General features: G+C 38.9%; 1 protein-coding gene across 1 annotated transcript in view; it reads left to right on the forward strand.

Moving 5' to 3' along the window:
- brf1b (BRF1 RNA polymerase III transcription initiation factor subunit b) overlaps positions 1-19,298 on the forward strand; it is a 54,065-nt gene extending 34,767 nt beyond the window's left edge. The window contains 9 exon segments of the mRNA XM_043236670.1: positions 323-387; positions 750-831; positions 1,152-1,204; positions 1,837-2,108; positions 14,772-14,826; positions 17,331-17,394; positions 17,397-17,467; positions 17,859-17,904; positions 18,463-19,298. Of these exon segments, the coding sequence (XP_043092605.1) occupies positions 323-387; positions 750-831; positions 1,152-1,204; positions 1,837-2,108; positions 14,772-14,826; positions 17,331-17,394; positions 17,397-17,467; positions 17,859-17,904; positions 18,463-18,500 (746 nt within the window). The 3' untranslated portion in view covers positions 18,501-19,298.
- The last annotated feature ends 812 nt before the right edge of the window (positions 19,299-20,110 follow it).

Genomic DNA, 20,110 nt, shown 5'->3' on the forward strand with positions numbered 1-20,110 from the left:
TGACACTGTGGATTTTAAGACAATTTGGGAAAGTATTTGAGGAACACACAAAATCCTTTCATATCACTGCTAAGCCTATTAATGGCAATTACACAACAAAGAGCTGGCAGTGCATGTATTATTGGGAGAACGCCACCAAAGTACTTCCTGTGTAGTGTACCATCTCTGACAGCTGCAGACTCCAGTCAAGCAGTACAATTTTCTTTAATTTCATTCTGAAATGCATGCTATCTGATGGGAATTGTTTCCCCAAAAATCACATAATCAGACCCCTTTGTCATCATGATTTTCTCACTTTATTATTTTTTGTATCTTTCTATAGTGGAGGATAAATCAGATAATGGGGAATTGGATCTGAATGGGATTGATGAAGAAGAAATTGAAAAGGTATGGAATTTTATTAATGGTTTTATGATCTAGACAGCTTTTTTCTGGTTAGAAAATACTAAACATCTTTACAAGAAGATAAATGTTTTAGGTAGTAAGGCATGAATGTCACAAAATGATGTTGGATTTATGGTTAAAGGTTAATAGTCTCTGAAAGCAAGTGTTATGTGAAAAAACAAGTCAAAAATACCAATTAAGCGAGAAAAAAAGTGCAACACATTACTGTGTTGTTCTCTGAAATTGGAGCTTGAAACTTTTTTAGCAGGTCGTGTGAAGTTCAAGAAGCTGCTCTGCATCCCGGATTTATAAATTACCGCCTCTTAGCATTGCTTATCAGCATAGGTCTGTTATCTTCTCTGCAGTACATTTTGAACGAGATAGAGGTGGAGGCCAAGACAGAGCTGTGGATGAAACAGAACGAGGAATATTTGAGAGAACAGAAAGGTAAGCTAACAGAAAAAAATAGCTTAATGCATTTATTAACAAAAGCTCATGCACTCTTTGCTGACGTCAGAGGCAAGGGACTGCTCAACCACAGAGATAAAAATTCAGTCAAAGGTAGGATTTTGTTTTTAAATACTTGCACAGTGAAATGCTTGCTGCAGTTTCATCCCACGACTGAACCTTGTGAGATTTTTTTTTTTTTTAATATTGACATCATGAAGATAATCTGCTCAACATTATAAGAGTTTGTTGAGTGTTTAAAGCCCTTTATTTTTTATTGCTTTTTGTGTCTCCATTTGATAAAGCCAATTTTTTTTCAGAAAAAGAGGAGAGAATAGCTAAAGAGAAGGAGCAAGGGACCTATAAAGAGAAGGTGAGTAAGTCTTGAGTGTGTGCGTTTGTCTGGGTTTCCCTCACATGCCGGGGTCTTCAGACACTCAGCAGCTGCAGGTCCTAGGAGACTGCATACTTTCCATTTTAACTTGACTTGCTCCTCTAGTTTCACCCCAGGCTCTCAGTGTCGCCTCTCCTTAACCTGTCTGCTCTGACATCTGCACCATGACTCCCAGTCGGGGTTGGATTAGCCGGCCCTGCTCTGCACGTCTAATGAGGTGCCTTGAGCCTAATAGCAATTTCAGGTACAGTAGTCCACTTGCTGACTGTGAAGAGACTTGTTCCACTTTGCTACACGAGGAACATGGTCAGCAGTGACTGGATCAGATGGGCTTGATAGCTTTTCCAGGCTACTAATGGGATTCTGTCACTTTGCTGTTGACAGCTGTTAGCCTGACATCATTATATCAAGGCCCAGTGGGGAAAATGCACTGTTTAAATGAGACCCAGATGCCCAAAGAGATAGAAATGATCACTTACTTATGTTACACATATGCTTTTAGCCTTTAGAAATGTTTTTAGAAAGCGAAAGGACTCTATAAATGAGCCATGTAAGCGCAGACTCCAATGTTTGTTTTTCACTGTAAACAACTCTTATTCCAATTTGTCTAGCCAAAAAAGCCATCCAAGAAGCGAGAGCCAATCCTGGCCAGCACTGCGGGAGAGGCCATAGAGAAGATGCTGGAGCAGAAAAAGATCTCCAGTAAGATCAATTATGATGTTTTGCGGGACCTCAACAGCAAGGGCAGCGGGAGCAACGCCACCCAGCAAGCCGAGGATGTGCCTGTCGGTAGCTCCGGGCGCAAAAAGCTGACCCGCCGCAAGAAGCAGCCGAACAAAAGCAATCTTGGCCTCGCAAAACCTGCAAGTCTCATGGGCAAGAGGTGAGGATTTAATGAAGAGTGAATCTGTTTATTTTGATTTTTTTCACTTTGTTAATGTTGGCTCGCGGTGCGCCTTGCAACTTTTTTCACTCAATGGAACGGTTAAGTCTGTCTTTATAGAGTAGCAGGGACCTGCTCCAAGTGGCAAAGAGACTCTTTTGTTCCTCAGACAAAGGACATGATCAAAAAGGCCGTTCTTTTGCCCTTGGAGGACTACATTTTTCTTGTTGTCGGCCTCCAACATTTTGTCTTTGCTTTGCTCCTTTGGCTGACCTTCACAGTCATTTCCACCAGGAGAAAGCTTGTCATCAATTCGGTGCCAGGGCTGTCTGTCTGCCATCACCTGGCACCCTGTAGTGCATGCTGAGAGCCTGCCCCTTCTCCAATTAATAGTCCTCCAGGGCTCCAAACGTCCCTGTGAGAGAAGTAATGAATATACGACAGACGGAGCCCAAGATCATGACTTCTACACTTTGGCGTTGAAAGATAATTTCTCATTGTGTGATGTCGTTCCTCCAGTCCATTTCGTTAATGATAATTACTAATTTCATACTGAATGGTGAGATGATGATGAATCAGACATATGAACGCTGTCGGAGACCTCATATCCTGAAGCTTCGAAAAGGCAATTTACTGACCCTTTTCTTTTCCATCTTATATTCATGAATGCGTTTGAAACAAACTATACGGCTCTCACATTGCTTTTATTACCTTTGAGATTTTTGAAATCTAAATATAGTGGATGTCCTGAAGATATAAAAACATGGCTGGCTAGTGTTGTCACTTCTCTGGTGGAAATGCAATATATTTAAAAAAAATATTATTCATGTTACACTGCCATTCAAAAGTTTAGGGCCGGTAGGATTTTAATTTTTTTTTAAACAGAAGTCTCTTTAAGTGCTGCATTTATTGATGAAAGAATGTAAGGTTTGTTCAAATTTATTCACAGTTTAAAATAATTGTTTTGCATTTGAATATATTTAAAATTATAATGAATTCCTGTGATGACAAGCTCAATCATTTTCATTATCTTTCATTACTCCTACTTCAGGATCTTCATTCTTTTTCAGAAATAATTTTAAGATTTCTTATTATTATCATTGCCTAAAACATTTGCGTTGTGTAATATTTTTGCGGAAAATCTAATACTTTTTCAGGCTGTGGAATAGAATCAAATTTGTTTTATATACAGTAAGTGTAAAAAAAGTGACCTTTGAATGGTAGTGTATATCTTTTTTTATTTTTTATTTTTTATTTTACTTAGGAATCTCATGTTTTGTAAAATGTAAATTTTATCTGTAAGTCCTAAAAGCCATTTTTAAATTTATTTACTTCCTTCGTTAATTTAATGCCAATATTTGTTCATGAAAATTCTGTAGTGTTGCAAGGCATGATGTAAGTCGCTTTGCTTGAACTGTTGTTCGTCCTATCAGCTGGCGGAAAAGCAGAGGCCAGTGTAAAAATATTAAATCATCATAGTCTGATGACACTGTGGAACAAATTGGACGATAAACTCGAATTTAGTTCCAGCTCCAGTTGAGAGAGCTTGTTGAAACATGGGAACATTTGTAATGAGCTGTCATGGGAGGGCAAAGAGTTTTACTTTTTGTTGCCACGACTTGCAAGTAGCAACTGTCTAAGATATTTCACACAGTACTTTTAGATAAATGGTTCAAAAGAGCCAGTAGTCACTTTTCTCTTCTAAATTGACTAAGTCTGCAGAAATAAATGTCTATGATTGCCCAGTTGCTCATTGTTCACAATGCATGCAGTGCTCTGTCAGAAAACTCACACTCCAACTGATCAAAGCACATTTCTTCAAAGATATTTTCTTATATGAGCCGTTCCATAAGCCATTTTTGGGCCTGAATAGATCTATTTGTCATAGATCTATTTTTCTAGGTATTGTTGTTACTCTTTTTCACTGCCTTGAGTAGCTGACAGACCCCTTCTAGAAGCTAACCAGGTAGAATTGGTAACGTCCCTCCCCCTTTACCAGCCTCACACACCAGCTGCCAGATTGAACCTCTGCATGACCTCCAAATTTACAGCAACGGTGAATCACTCTCAAAAAGATAAGAAGATAATTGCCCTCCAGTTCCTTTTCTTTAATTTCCATCCTCCTTTTTCACCTCTTCAAGCCTTTTCCTTTTCTACCCTGTCTTTTAGTAAAGGCTTACCGTTCTTAAAACTGCTGGGATTTACTTTTTGAAGTGTAAATCTGATCTTGGTACGCGAGGATGACCTGTCTATGCCTCTCTTCTCGGCGTACCTCAGAAAAAGTGACAGCCCGACAGAACGCTTCACCTCCCAGCTCCAGCGTGCTGCCTGATCCTGTTTCTGATCCTCGTTTTACAGTAACAGCTCCGCTTTGAAATCAGTCTCATGAATTGAGGAGCAGCATCGACCCTGGGGACTTAGAAGTGAAGATGTGTATGTATTTCTGCTCTCTACCAGATCCAGTCTAGTTTTTTAGCTCCACAACGATGTAAGTGGAGATTGATTTATAAATGTTAGCTTAAGGTCAGACGGTATGAGTTATCCCTGAGATGTGCTTTTTCTCAGCCCTACATTGTCATTTATTTTGCCAGGCATCTCCGGAAATGCCCAATGAGCCTGGGTGCCCTGATGAGTTTCGCAGATCCCTCCCTTTCGGTTTGATCCGACTCAGTTTCCCACACTAAAACGTCATTGTTTCCACTCTAACGTTAGTCTACTTCCAGCAGTATGGCTTTTCGCTTATTATTATAGCAGGCTTTCTACGGCCATACTGTTAGACCCCATCGACTTGCGTTCTAGAGGGCAGGAAACCAAGGCAACTGACTATGGAGTGTGTCATTCGGTCTGTCTCAATGGAGCTCCTTGTCGCCAAAAAACCCTTCACCACCTCCTAGCAACAAGAGGAGCAGAATGACTCACTTTGTTTGTTTCTAGCATGGTCATGTTGACCCAGGACCAGCGTGGAACCTTCTGGCTGTAAAGCAAAGTCGTTCTTTAAAGACTTTTGTGACAGAAAATCTCTTGTGGTGGTGCTCGTAGGCCTAAGTGAGATAAGGCAGTAGGAAGGACTTCTTATGATCATCTTGTGCCTGGTTCTCAACCTCTAAGCTTGGTTAAAGGGTTTTAGGCCGGGTCTCTCAGCATGGTTGGTTCTTTTGTTCGAGGATGCCATTTATCAGTGGCTTGAGATCTGTTAGTTCAGAGGATGTCTGGTGGTGGGAGTAAGGGAGCCACATCCTGCTGATGGGAATCGTGTTTGGTCGAGGCAAAGCAGCTGGTTGTTTCATTTAATATAGTGAGGTCACTAGAAATTACTCTGGATTTTAGAGTGGCTCCAGTGAAATCCCAATGGTTGATCGTAGATTTAGAAGACACCCCAAATGTTTGTAATAGCAGTTGATTATTTTGGTTTGAACATATTGGTTAAAAATCAATGAGACCACATAGCATTCTTAGTTGTATAAATATTTTCCCATTAATACATTTTTTCAATAGGGAAAAAAACTTGAGCAAAAGCTCCAACTTTTTTGAAACAAAAATATGTAAAAAATCAAAAGAAAGCACAAATGCACTGATGTCTTTAATGAGTAAATTAACTACACGGCCCATTAAGCAGTTTAAATGTAAATTAATTGCATAAATAAGAATATATAAACAACTAATTGACTGATTTGACTGTGTCATTTGCATTTATGATCTTGATTCTTTGACAACATCGACTTTTCTGATTGGTGAACCCAAGGCATTGACTGCTTCAGGATTAGAGAGTGGATATCCAGTGTTATGCACAATATTTAAAAAATAAAAAATCTCACACTCTTGCATGATCCTTCAGAAATAATTCTAATATGCTGATTCGATTCTCAAAAAAACATTTTTATTTAACAGTGTTGAAAAAAGCTTAATACTTCTGTGAAAACTAATATGTCTTTTTTGGGGGGACTGTTGTACAGAAGTGTATATATATAAGCATAACAATCACAAATCTCATGTCTTGAAAGGTTTATACGTTACTGTCAAAATACAGAGAAAATTAATGAGATTTTTCCTTTCAAAACTTGCCTGTTGTGCTCTGTAGACCTCCCCGCCGACTCTCCTCCACAGCCGTCACTCACCTCAGCAGATGTTACAAGGCCAGAGATCTGCAGGTGATGCCAAGAGGCCATCTTGAAAACTTTGCGAGCTCTCTTACCTTTCTCTTCCATCTGCACTAGAGTCACAGAGGGAGGTTGACTCAGTCACAGCACACTTCTCAAGCTGTGTCAGCAGGAGTCTTCTCCCACTCATCTTCCCTGACTGACTCCAAGCCGTTAATGGAAACTGCTCTCTCTCCTGGTGGCACGGGGCAGATATGCATGTACAGATGTTATTGTGATTGCAGGTGATTGAACCTCCTGTGCACTTTCCTTGCCACTGCGAAGTTTTGATCGCTTTGTCGTACACAAAGCGCTACAGGTTTTGGGCGAAAGCTGTTACTAAGCAGCGGTCCCTTTGATGAGAAGAAAATTGCTACTTGCTCCATGGAGGCTTCGCGGCATGTCAAATTCTTCGTGTGTGATCAGTTCAGGGCGTTCTCACTCCCACACACTGTTTTGTTTGGTGGTAGGCAATGATCAAGAAGTCGCTTCAACAGCGCCATGGTTGGTGACTGTGAATAATATGAGTGTTGAAGGCAGTTTACAGGGTACTTTTAGTGTATAGCACATTTGTGTGTGCATGAATTGTATATTTAATTTTGGGGTGTGGGTTCAACAATGGCAGCATCTATTTGATCACAGAAAACAATAAAATTCTTATTATAATTAGTGCTGTCATACAATTAATTGCGAATAATATCTTCCAAAATAAAGGTTTTTTGTATAATATGTATGCGTGTGTGTATTGTGTATATTTATTATGTATATATAAATATGCACACATACAGCATATATTTAGAAAATATTGAAATGTATATATTTTTATTCATATAATTTGTATTACATATATAAATATATATATAAATGTAATATTTTTTCAATTTGTAAGTAATCTACCCAGCTCTGATTGCCTTATATAAGACACAATAATGAAATCAGGGACAAATCCAACTTCCCCTCTGTTGCTCTGGACTGCTGGAGGGTGAGATATAAGTAGGATAATCACACCTTTCTTCTCTTCCATGGATCTTTATTTCTCTCGAAGCCTTGTCCCCGAGTCAGACCCCTTGGGGCCTTCCTCAGTGGCCTGCAGGAAGTGTGATAAGATGCCTTGTCACCACGAGGTGTAGAAACCACTGGGCCCTAATTGTTGCCTCCTCCAGGGTCAGATTGCATGTCTTTCCTCTGTATCTCCTCCATCATGCTAGATCTGAGAGAAAGAGCTGAATGCATAATGGCTTTGTCCTTCAGGAAGAGGATGCTCTGTGAGTATTTGTGGGAAGCTTCTTTTTTTTTTTTTTTGTGTGTGCTGCTGCTGTTCTCAGTGCAGGCAGACTCCGTGTAAGCTTCCCTACTGTTTTATATGAGTTCAGTGATATTTGATGGTTATTATTGATATTTCTCTAGCTGTGCAACCACTTTGAGGTGGAATGAGGTTCACTCACATAGAGGTAATAGTGGGTTTGGCTTTTATAGGTCATTGAAGACTAGTTCTAAAGTAGTTTAAATTCTAGTTGGAACACCATTTTGGTTTTGTTTACATTCTTCCTATCCTTCACCTTTTCACTTTTTTTGACAGATTTCTAGTGTTTCTGCTTGATGCTATTTTTGAAATGGTTTAAGACTTGGTTTATATTTGTTTAGAGCCTAAATGAATGCAAAAGGGACGGATTCATCTATATTTTAGCTAATTAATTTTAAATTATTTATGAATATTAGCATTTTATGTTTAGACCTGCCCCTCAACCTGCTCTTCGACTGCCCCTACAACTTAAACACTTATACCCCCAGCTGGAGAGCAGGGATTACAGCTGCGTAGTGGCACCCGAAGCTGGTGGAGAGCCTCCACCCATTACACTTCTCTCCCCCCTTAGATTTATTTACACAAAGCCAGCTGCCGTGTGATATTGGCTCAACAGAAATATTACTTCCCCCTGTCAGATTTCATCGACATGCATTATTGACAGACTGGCATATGGGCCCGGCGGAGCAGAAGTGCTCCCTCTGAAATGGCTGAGTCTGGGCCAGCTTTTTTTCCCCTTTTTTTTTTTTTTTTTTTTTTTTTTAAATGAGATCACACTAAGAGCCGTTTAAATGTGTTGCCTAGCTACAAAGCCCATAAGAACACATCAGTAATAGTGGAAGTGTTTGATTTCCGCCCTACAGCCTTCAATGTGTTATATATAACCCGTATGTGAATAGACCGTTAGCTTTGGTACTCAAAAACATACTTTGCTGCTGGAAATACATATATATAGCTGGAAAATGTGAAAACAATTTAAACTAGAAGCACCAGCGCTTTTATCCAATGTTATTAAAACAAAAAGTCATGGGAGGCTGTGCATTAAATTGATTCATTCTGTGACATGATTATAGACATCAATATTCATTAAATACTTTTATTAATAATAAACATTAATAAAAGTTATTTGTCTTTCACCAAATAAAATAGTTTATCAGCTTCACTATAGGTTGTTTATGGTTTCCAATAAGCACTTTTATATAACATGCTGTAGGGTGGGGGGACCATTACTCTTCCTGGCCACCACAATGCATGGTTATAGTTTTGAGTTATTGGTTGCACCTCATCCATCTGGAATTTAGAGTTAAACTGGTTGTTTTGTAATGGATTTGCATTCATATGCATTCATAATTATGAATATATCTTTCTGTAGTATATTTATGATTATATTTATTATAATACTATAATGGATATTAAGTATTAATGGTAATATTTATCAATTTAATCAAATACATTAATCAAACAATCAAGTCCAACTAGGCTCAGTTATGTTTCTATGCTTACATGTTTATGGAAACATGCTTTGGACTGCATCCCGAACAACTCTATGCTTATGTTTGCTTGCTCTTTGCTGTTTATTTAAAGCTTTATCTCTCACAGACCTGATGGTGTTTACATCAGTGCTTCGTTCTGCTTTTGAAAGAGTCCTGGGAGATCCTAGGAAATTATTGATGACAGAGCAGTGTTGGGATTGATTGTTAAGTGGGCAAATTTGTCTTGCATGAATTCGCTCCATTAGCCAGCTCATTCACCATCTGGCCCAGGGCGGGAGCGGTCTGCCGGGGGGTGTGTGAAGCCTGGCATAAGGACTAGGCGTCCTCACCAGCTTCACCCATTCAGCCCTAAGGGCACCTCGTCTGACCTGTGGATTGGTCTATTTTTACCTCCCCCTGAGAGGTCACGAGAGGGACACCCAAAATGTAGCCCAAAATGTTCAATAATGCAAGCCATCCATCTGTTTCTGGTGATTTACTTTCAGTTAAGATGTCACAGTTCTGTTCTGCAGATGTACCCATTTTGACTTCACACTTTCGCTTGGTGCCAGGCACCTGTGAAAATCCTGTGAGGGGGAAGCGAAGCACAGATGCTACCTGATGTTCTACCTCCTGTGTACAGTATATCTGAAGATAATGCAGTGTTTACTATGGTTTTGCTAGGCTGACAGATTTTTTATTGAAATGCATGACTCAGCATAATAAACTGAACCTTGTGTTCTGTAATATTTAACTCAAAATCAGCCATTTAGGTCCTGCTGAAAGATCATCTTCTTTTTAAGTTGGTTTTAAGATGGTTGCATGTTGGAACATTTCAGAGATCATAAAAGATAAATATATTTTTTTTTTTATAAAGTCACAATCAAATTATTTGAGCAAATAATAATATTCTGAAAGATTGAAGTAATGATGCTGAAAGTTTTACCAGAAATACATTACATTATAAGATATATTAAAGTAAAAAACTGTTATTTCTTTACATTTTAGTAATAGTTGACAATATTACTGTTTTTACTGTATTCTTAGTCAAATAAATGCAGCCTTGGTGAACCTTAAGAAACATTAGAAAATCTTACAGAACCCAATCCCTTTAACAGTAGTTTTGATATTGTGATATTTTAATGCTTCTATTTTAAGTCATTAGTGTTTCAATGTTCAGAGAATCAAGGCCTTTTCTGTAACCACATTTGTATTCACAATGCGCTAATTCATAATAAATAGTGACAGCATAGAAAAACTGCAGTTTAATTAACTAAAATAAACAAAAATACTAAATTTAGTCAGCCTTGTTCATAATCTCATACCTTGCATATTTGGTTTGTGGCCTTAATATGACCCCTGTTTTTGGCAGAAAAGTTGCCCGGCAAGGTGCATTAGCTCTCACTCCACTGTAATTCACACTTAGCTCAGAGAGCAAACACACACCTACTTACATCATCAGTCACTTACCCTTCACTTCTCAGAGTATACACACACACAATACTGAATGTGTGCTTATACAGGACCCACATTTCGACCTGTAACCTCCAAACACATAAAGGACCCTCGCGGTTCCCAGCGGTCCAGGTCACATGCCAGAGGCCGTTCAGCTCAGTGTCACTCTCAGTCATGTGTGTAATATGTGAGTGTGGCACCCAGGAGGCTTGTGTATAGGGGATTGGGTTGTGATGTGGTCAGCCCCTGCCGGGCATGAAGGGTCAGTGCTGTGGAAACAGACAGAGAAGACCAGAGTTCAACAGACATATTTAGAGTTTGTCCTCCAGATACACATATCTGAACGATCCTGTTCTCTATCTGCTTCTCGCATTTTCTCTTTGTTTCACTGATCTGCCATCTCTGGGCTGCAGATGCCCGCTATTAAATGCATAAAAGAGCTCTTGAAGAATAATTGGATGTGTTTACAGTGTTTTGCCCGTCTGACACTGGAGTTTAGGCTGTTAATTCTGCCTGGTTAAAGGGCCTCGGTGCCGCCCGTGAGCCAAGCCAGCTGATTTTAACGTGTTTAGAGAAGAGCAGACGGTCCGTCATAAATTGCATCAGTGATTTATAGAGGCGGCCATGGGAGGGTCAGTGTTCACTGTACTCCAGTGCCGGTGTACGTCTGTGTTCGAGGGAGAATGCCTGACATGTGCATCAGATTGAGAGCTAATGGCTCTGATCCAAATCTTGACGAGCTGCCTGACTGTCTGCTGTCTTCATATGTCTTCCATTTAATAGCATGATCACATTAGCAAAACTTCAGTGAAATTTTGTTGTCAGTAGTAAAGTGATGCATTAAACTCTGCTTACTTTGCTTCCTTCCAAACCAAGCACTGTATTAGGAAAAATGGGAATGCCGCAATGGCCATTTTTGCTGATTTATTTTTTTCTATACCATTGCCTGTGAAAATATATTGGTCACACAACTGCACATTAAATATTTTCCAGTTGGCTGTGGCCGGTTTTATCACTGGAAGTTTGTTATATCTCGTCTGTTCACTACGTGATGTTAGGCAACATCCTTTTTTATAATGACTGTTTGCACAGCAAGATTTGACACACAACGGACCCATTTTACATTTCCAGAGGTTTTAGAAGTGAAAGTCATATTGGAATGTGAACATTTAGTTAAGTCTCTTGTATAAGAAGCATTTAGGCATCAGTGTAATTTAAATAGTAATAAAGTAATAATACCAGTGTAATTCTGTAATTTAATACCAAAGTAATAAAAACAAAATATAGCATTATAAAAGTTCATTATTTGTGGTTATTATGTGGATATTTATCATCAGTTTGAAAAAAACCCCATATAAAATATCATAAAATATTTGTAAATATTAAATACAAAAAATAGATTTATTATGATTATGATTAACAGTTAAAAACTGGAAACACGTCATCAGAGTCTTCAATAAAGGTCAATTGCTAAACTAAAAGTCATAGTACACACAAAATGATGAGCGTAAAAGTCTATTTTCTATGTTTTTAGTATGGAAAAAAAATAACATTTGAAATAATTAGTGCTGTCTTGTACTTTGCCTGATTCATTATTTTACTGGGTTGTCAGCTTTGTTATGAAGAGTGAAGAATACATTTGGCAAAGTAAATCTTACAGTACGGGTTAACATGCAACATGGACACAGTACTGTCTCACAGATATTACTGAAAGCTCCTGGTATTCTCTTTGGTAGCCCATGTAAACAGCAAAACTTCATCTAACCACAAGCGGCTATTTTAGTCTGAGCACTTTGAGGCGTTCTCTAACTGTCAGTCATTTTGAGGAGCCAGGTTAACTGACATTGGGTTTGGAGGACAGGACTTGTAGAGACGGGCGGTCTAATTCAGTAGCAGAAGTTAGTGAAGCGGCTAACATCCCTCTTAGCACCTTTAAAGCAAGGTAAATAACAGTAATTAATTTATTTTTATTGCAGATACTCTTAACTGTATAGTGTTTTGAGGATCCAGTTACAGCCCAGTCAACTCCAGCAATCTGATATTAAAAATTAAGATCTATTGAATTTTATTTTATAAAAGTTTATTTTCTTTGGCCCTGTGGAAAACAGGTTTATTTTCTTGTTTTTAACATTTAAGCGTTACATTATCATTTAAGCTTTAAGAAAACATGTGAGTTTATGTTTAAAACAAGAGGAAGTATTTTTTTTTTTTGAGAACAATGTGAGGTTTTGATTTAAAAAAGTGATTTGTTTTTGGCTTATTGATATGCCCTTGAAGGAGGAAAAACAATCTTTCTGAACCTTCTGCTCAGGTCTTCTGCCTGGCTCATTTTTAGCAGCTTCCTCGCTCACTTCAGCTGAGCTGGTGTATTCGGTATTGTAAGATTATCTACGTTTCTCAATCCCCGCAAGCAGAGGCATCCGATACACAATACATGCTCTAGATTTAACTGGAGGCCATTTCACTTCCATGGCTGAAGATTTGTAAGTGTATTAGTCACACTTGGGTTGTAGATCTGCGCCTCTTCCCAAGACTATTCACTCTGCGAGGCCGCTCGGGGGTGATTGTGTTTTCCAGTAATGTGTTGGATAATCCTAATGCTGGAGTTGTGTTGAGGATGAGTGCCAGGGCCAGGACACTGGTGCATGGAGCAGATCTGGCCAGAACAGACTCGACTGGGCTCTGTCTGGCCAGCATACTGCAGATGGCTAATGTAGGCCGCCACTCCTAATGAGTTACCACAAAGGAAGCCCCTTTCTCAGCATGTACTTTCTCTTTCGCTAGCTCTTTCCGTCCTCCTCCTCTCTTTCTTAAGCAGATTAATTAGCAGCACTTTCCCTTATCGGCCAAGAAAGTGCTCTCACTAAGTCCTTGGGGAGATCTCACCAGGGAGGCGCAGACGCTGCCCAGCTTTTCTGTACTGTATTTTGTGTTTATATGCCTGCGTTAGTGTGTATTCGTGTGGGTTATTCTGTGAATTTTGACAATATTGAGACTATGTGAGGCTTCTTTTGCATTTGCAGCGTTCAACAATACTTTTGCAAGTACACAATAAACGCACATGCGACAAAACAGAATGGAAAGTTTGCACCATTCATGTCTGTCTTGGTACAGCTTTCCAAAATTTGTGGATTTTTGGCTTGCGTCTTCATTGGTATTCAGTATAAAGCAACCTAAATCTTTTTGAGGCAACTTTGTATTGACAGTCAGTGCTGTTTTGCATAATATTGTGTAAATGCTGGCCCAGTTATAATGCTGTTTTTATGCATAATCGAAAGTACCTTACACACACACACACACTATTTTTTGTAGTATCTGGCAAAACTGCTTTCAGCCATTATGCCCAGAGATTTGTAAACTTTTCCAAGTTAAATGAGACAATCTACAAGCATTCAGATTTTTGACATATCTTTTCAAGTTAGCTTTTTTTTACCATTTAAATTATATATTTTTTTATGATTAATATCAATGATCATCATTATTGTTATTATGTCCTCTTTCTGTTTATTTATAGATTTTTTTTTTTGCCCATGAAGCAGGCATTTATTTATGAAAGGTGCTATAGGAATTAAATTTATCTTGATTATTATTATTACCATACATGAATATACCCCTTTATTTATTTTATACTTTAAAACAAAAAAAAAAATCTTAATTTGTGTTCTGAAGATAAACTAAGGTCTTACAGGTTTGGAACGGCACGAAACATAAAAGATATGAAACATGAAGGATAAACCTTTAAATGGCTGTATATTCTGTATATTATTCTGTGTAAATGTGTATAGACAAAAACTTTTACTGCCGCTGTAGCACTTTCAGTGCGCATAAATAGCAGTCTTCGCTGTTTTCACTGGACTAACATGAAGCCAGAACAAGGTCATTCTCATTTCAGAAAGTTCCCTTCTTCCTCTCCCGCCTTCCCCCATCAAACTAATTAATGTTTTATACTGGTCTCTTTAATATTAGCCCAAAATAGTGCTGGTGTTTGATGTTTAAATCCAGTCGCCGGGAAGTGTAAGCTAAGCATTTCATCAGCGCCACAGGGCTTCTTTAGCCCCAGTAGTGCAGGTCTCAGTGTGAATCTATTGCTTTAGATATGCCTCAGTAATCTGCTGTGGGGTGGGAGTAAAGAAGAGGCAGAAGTATGCTTCATATTTTCATATTTTTAGAAGGAAAATTAGGCCGGTTATGAGCCCTTGAGCCTTTATGTCAATGTATAAGCTGCTCTGAAGAAGGTTGAGGCCACCGAAGATTCACTAAATAATTATTTTATTTTTTCCGTTTTTCCTTTCTTTAGACTCCGCCCCTTAATATCGTCCACACCCAAGAAGAAGAGGACAGCAGCCACACTGGTAGGTTCAATGAGTTCCTTGTATTATTGCTGTTAATGTTAGTATTTTATATTATATCAAGTGGTAATCCAGCATTGCTGAAATGTGTTCTTATGCTTAAAAATGTTTCACATTTTAGTAGACCCAACAATATGCAAAATTAAATTTAAAATGTTGATGATCTCAGCCAATAATGGGCACAAAAAACATTAATTTGCACAAACTATGGTTAATCTTGCAACCAATTTGATTGGAACTACAGTCCTGGATATTAAAAATATATGTCATGAATTTTTTTCTCCTCTTTTTCCAAAGATCTATTGTGATTACTAAATGGCATTTCAGCGCATAACTGTTTGTGGTCTGTGATCTTGTTGACCTAATGAACAATATTTTATGAATCTCAGCTTAGTAGAGGTCGAATCAAATTCAGTTGACTAACCCTGCTTGACTTCAGTGGTAAATCCATCACGATAATCAAATACTTCATAGCTAAATGTCATGGCAGTAAATAGCTAACCAGCGTATTTCACAATACAGGGTAAATATGTCATATACGTTTAATTGAAAGTCAATATTTGTGATAATGTTCAGGGCGCAAAATTTGATGGATTGTCTCTGTACTCGCTGGGTCTTAGTGTCTCTCTCCTAAATGGTCAGGCTTGAATAAGCAGCAGTGTGGCCTGAAGTGCATGTACAAATAGACAAAATAGCTGTTGTGGGGGGAAAATCACGCACAATATGATTGCAGGGGTCAACTTTGTTCTTGCAGTGAAGCCCCCCGCTGTCTCATCCAGGTTGCTGCCAAGATGTTCTGAACTAAATCAGTTTTATATAATGTGTTGTGCCTTTCTCAGAGAGATTCAGAGGAGAGTCATTCTTAACAAAGGGACATTAGCTGTTCGCCCTTTTTTCCCCACAAAACAAGAACAAACAGAGCATTCACGCAGAGCTTGAGACATGCATTAGAGGTCTCAGTTCAGATGTGTTAAGAAACTGTAGAATGTTTTAAACAGAAAAGCACTGGAATATCATCTTTTAGCTTTTGCTTAATTTTCTTCTTTTTAATGAGATCATTAATGCCCCAGCCCAGATTCTCTAGCCATTAGGCCTCTGCCTGTCTCTGTGATCCCAGGCCGGGTTACTCACTCTGGGTGTAACCCACAGGTGAGCTGCAGGGTGTCTTCTAGGCGTTTACCAAGCTTGGCAGCCCCTATTACAAGAACCCCGCTGCTGCTGTTTCCCCTTAACTGGCACTGCCTGAAGAGGGGCCTCACGGTACAGCGGCACGTCTGTTCTATAATTACCACTGAGACTTTTATGCTCTTCCTCCGTTTTTCACAACATGATAATTGATTTAGGCCTCTGCTTCCCCTGAGCTGTACTTCCTTACACAGATGCCTGCTGGGAAATGTAGCCCTGATTCACTTGGGCTCGTTTCTTTCGATTTAATCTGTTTTTTCCTCGACTGTGTTGAATCACTATTTTTAGGGGTTTTTTTCTTTTTATCAGACAGTAGAAAATGACAGGAAATTATTATGGAGAAAAGAAGGGAAGAGAAATCAGAGCAGGTTGAAGGCCAGAGTCAAACCTTGCGTTTCTCAAATGAGCACCATGATTGGATGTGCTAATGCTAGCCACAACACAGAGCAGAGTAAGAATGAGCAATGAGCGTTATTATGGAAAATATTTGCCAGATTCAAACCTGCATTTCCCACGAGCACCATGAGTTGTCAGTTGCATTAATGCTAACCACTACACTAAGGGGCAGAGTAAGGATCAATGTTAAACATTATAATACAATTTTTTTGTGAAAAAGGGATTAGGAGTTGTTGCAGGCCAGATTCAAACCTCCATTACCGACATGAGCACCATGATACAAAATGAAAAAAACGCTTGCATGTTAGCCTCTATATTATAGTGCTGACTAAAAATAGCATTTAAAATAATATAATATGGAAGTTATTTAGTTATATTATTAATTTAAATCTGCATTATCCATATGATCAGTTTTTTTAAACTTATTCAGGACATTATTTGGGAAAACCAGGAAATGGGCTCGGAGCTTGTTGCAAGACAGATTTAAACCTACATTTCCCCACATGAGTACTGTGATTCAAAATAGCATTTTTATAATTTTTTTATAAATTTTTTTAAAATATTCAGGATAAAGTATGGAAATGGGTTTGAGAATTGTCATTGATCAGATTCAACCCTGCATTAACCTTATGAGCAGATGCAAACATTTTATCCATCATGCGTAATAAATCTTATTATGGTGCTGACTAACAATGGACATAATTGTGGAAATAATTTTGAAGAAACAGCAAATGGACTCGGAACTTGTTGCATGCCAGACTGAAACCTGCATTTCCCACATGAGCACTGTTTCAGAAGCAGTTTTGCTAGCCACCACACAACAAAGAATCAGTATTATGAACACTTTATGGAAATGTTTTAGGCAAATAGGATAGGAGGAATTGTTGCTATTTATAGACAGCAGATTTTCAGTTGAGCATTGTTAGTTTAAATACAGATTTGCCATGATGTTGCCACCTGCAGCCCCAGAGCCCCCTCCATTACCCCACCCCTCCCCGTGTTGGAAAGTGGGCCGGTGGCATATGAGGAACCCGCTGAGGAGGAAGAGGAGAATGAGGAAGAGGCAAATCTATTAGCCCATGGAGCATGAGCACCACAAATCAACTCATGAGATACACACTTAGTCACTAAACATCAGCATTGAACATCATGGAGATAAATAGGCTGATTGAGGAGGAATGGGATCAAGATGGACACTGCAGACCAGATTGGAACCATAATCACCAACATTATCACAGCTATTTATAGACAGCAGATTTTCAGTTGAGCATTGTTAGTTTAAATACAAATCTGTTGTCTCTTATTGTTGTAAAACTATTTCAGGTCACTCCCAACATTGCCATGATGTTGCCACCTGCAGCCCCAGAGCCCTCCCCCCACCCCTCCCCTGTTGGAAAGTGGGCCGGGTGGCATATGAGGAACCCGCTGAGGAGGAAGAGGAGAATGAGGAAGAGGCAGAGGAGTCTTGCATTAGCGCCATGGAGCTGATAGGTGGAAACGGTCAGTATGTCACAGCGGATTGTAGTCGTGTCACTGACAAGGGGCTGCTGGATCCCCAAAAACTCCCTCCATTGCCCGCGCCTCGTGCGCGCCTCGTCCCCGTGCCCGCGCCTGCGTGCGCTCCGTCCCGATGCCGGCGCCTCGGCGCTCCGTCCGATGCCGCCCGCGCCTGCGGCGCTCCGTCCCATGCAAGAGCGCGCGCTGCCACGCTCCGCGCTCGCGCCACGTGCGCTCCTCCGAAGTCACAGCTCAAGGGTTCAATGATCAAGAGTTTCCTAGATTAGTTCCAAGGTCTGGCTCTTCATTTTGACAAATTGCGTAATGCTAAGTGGGCTGTAACTCTCTAGCATTCGTAGCAGACTGCATTTGAAGTGTTTATCATCTTGATAAACTGCTCCTATCTCTGCTCCTCTGCAAGTCATACATCTACAAATAGTTGCTTATCACAGTAGTGTCCTAGTAGCAGTCTACCAATATAACTTGATCTAATCTTTAGAGTTACTTTTTTCAACATGTAACCAGAAACAACATAATTCAATAAAACCTTTGTCTTTGCAGATTACGGATGTGAAGCTGAAGAAGAGGAGGTATTTTAGACTGCACCCTATCGTCTGTTCCCTGAACTTCTTCTCATCCTCCTATCCACTTCTATTACTCCCTACGGCAAGGAGAGGAGAAGTTAAGGCACATTTGAGACACCTATAATATGCCGCACGTTTACGAAAGGTCATCCTCCCTTACAGTGCATTATATGGCTGGTTAAACTGCAGCATCTGGGAGATGAATGAGATACAATGGGAGTAGGTGGCTGGCAGTTTTAGATTGAAGAGCAAAACCATTTTAGCCATTTTATTACATTGAAAGTTCATCAAACAGAAAGCTCTGAAGTAGTTTCCTGGGTATTCCAGATAATTAGTTTTACAAGTTTTACAGGTACAGGATTTGAATGTCGGCAATTCCTGAAAGGTGAGAATATTGATGTCTGCTTAGCTTGCTAATAATATTTAATACATTGTGGGACAATGTTATAGAAATTTGTTGCACGTTTACATTTGTAAATGCTTCAAATACTTCAATTGCAACAATAATTGTACATACACAGTAGGAAGGTGTGAAAATTTCACTATTGGTGTTTTAACTTTTTATTTTTTAGCTATTTCATGATATGTCTGTTTGTATTTATTTACATGTAACAGCATTTTGTTATATTTCCTAATTCTAAGAAAAAGTAAATGTTCGGATTATGATAAATGTTAATGCATTGTACAGCAATGTTATGACCCTCGTTTTAACTGTTTTCATTGAAATGTGGATTTCGGAGTACACAATGAAAGCAGAATATTTTAATGTTTATGTAAATAAATTCACATCTGTTTAGAATGTTTTAATGATGATTTTATGGTGCTTTTGGATTCATTTTGAAGTTTAAAATCCCACTTCATTGTAGCTGAATGGATAAGAATGAGAGCACAGTCTTCTTTTGTGAATTCTGCTTTTATGTTCCACTGAAGAAAGTCATACAGATTTAAAATGACATGACAGTGAGTAAATGACAGATTTTTGCTTGCATTAATCATTTAAATTGTGAATTCAGAGGTAAATTCCTCATATATTTTCCCTACATTTCCATTCTTGTTTCTGTTTAAATATTTTATATAGAGCAAATGTTATACAATATTACCTTACATCTGAATTGTTTTTTTTGTTTGTTTGTTTTTTGCCTGCTGAATCTTTTTGTCCCGAAATATTTACTAGAAGTATCCAGAGATTGTATGTTAAAATTAACACGTTCCTGTGTTTACAGGTCTTCGATACTGGGTAACAGTCAAAGACATGCAGGCGAACAATTAAATAGTTTTCTTTCGTTTCTTTTTTTTTAAATTTACATTTATTGTCATTTTTATACCTTAACTCATTATTAGCTTTTCATTAACTCAAAAAGCCACAAGCAGTTCCCTCACAAACCCCCAGTTAGGCAAACCACAGCATGCTACACATCTACACAGACTCACTTCCCACATGCTACACGTCTGTGATACAATTGCTAATGTCTTAAATCAGATTTGTTCAGGAGTCATGGTCAAGGTGGTTTAAGACTTCGATTCATCAGCTCTTCCCAAATTTCATTAGAAGAATCGAGCTTAATGCCTTTATGCGACTATGATCGGAGCATTCAGGAACCACAACAACCGAAGCATACTGAACC

This window comes from Puntigrus tetrazona, chromosome 4 (genome assembly GCF_018831695.1).
Source record: "Puntigrus tetrazona isolate hp1 chromosome 4, ASM1883169v1, whole genome shotgun sequence".
Lineage (NCBI taxonomy): Eukaryota > Metazoa > Chordata > Actinopteri > Cypriniformes > Cyprinidae > Puntigrus > Puntigrus tetrazona.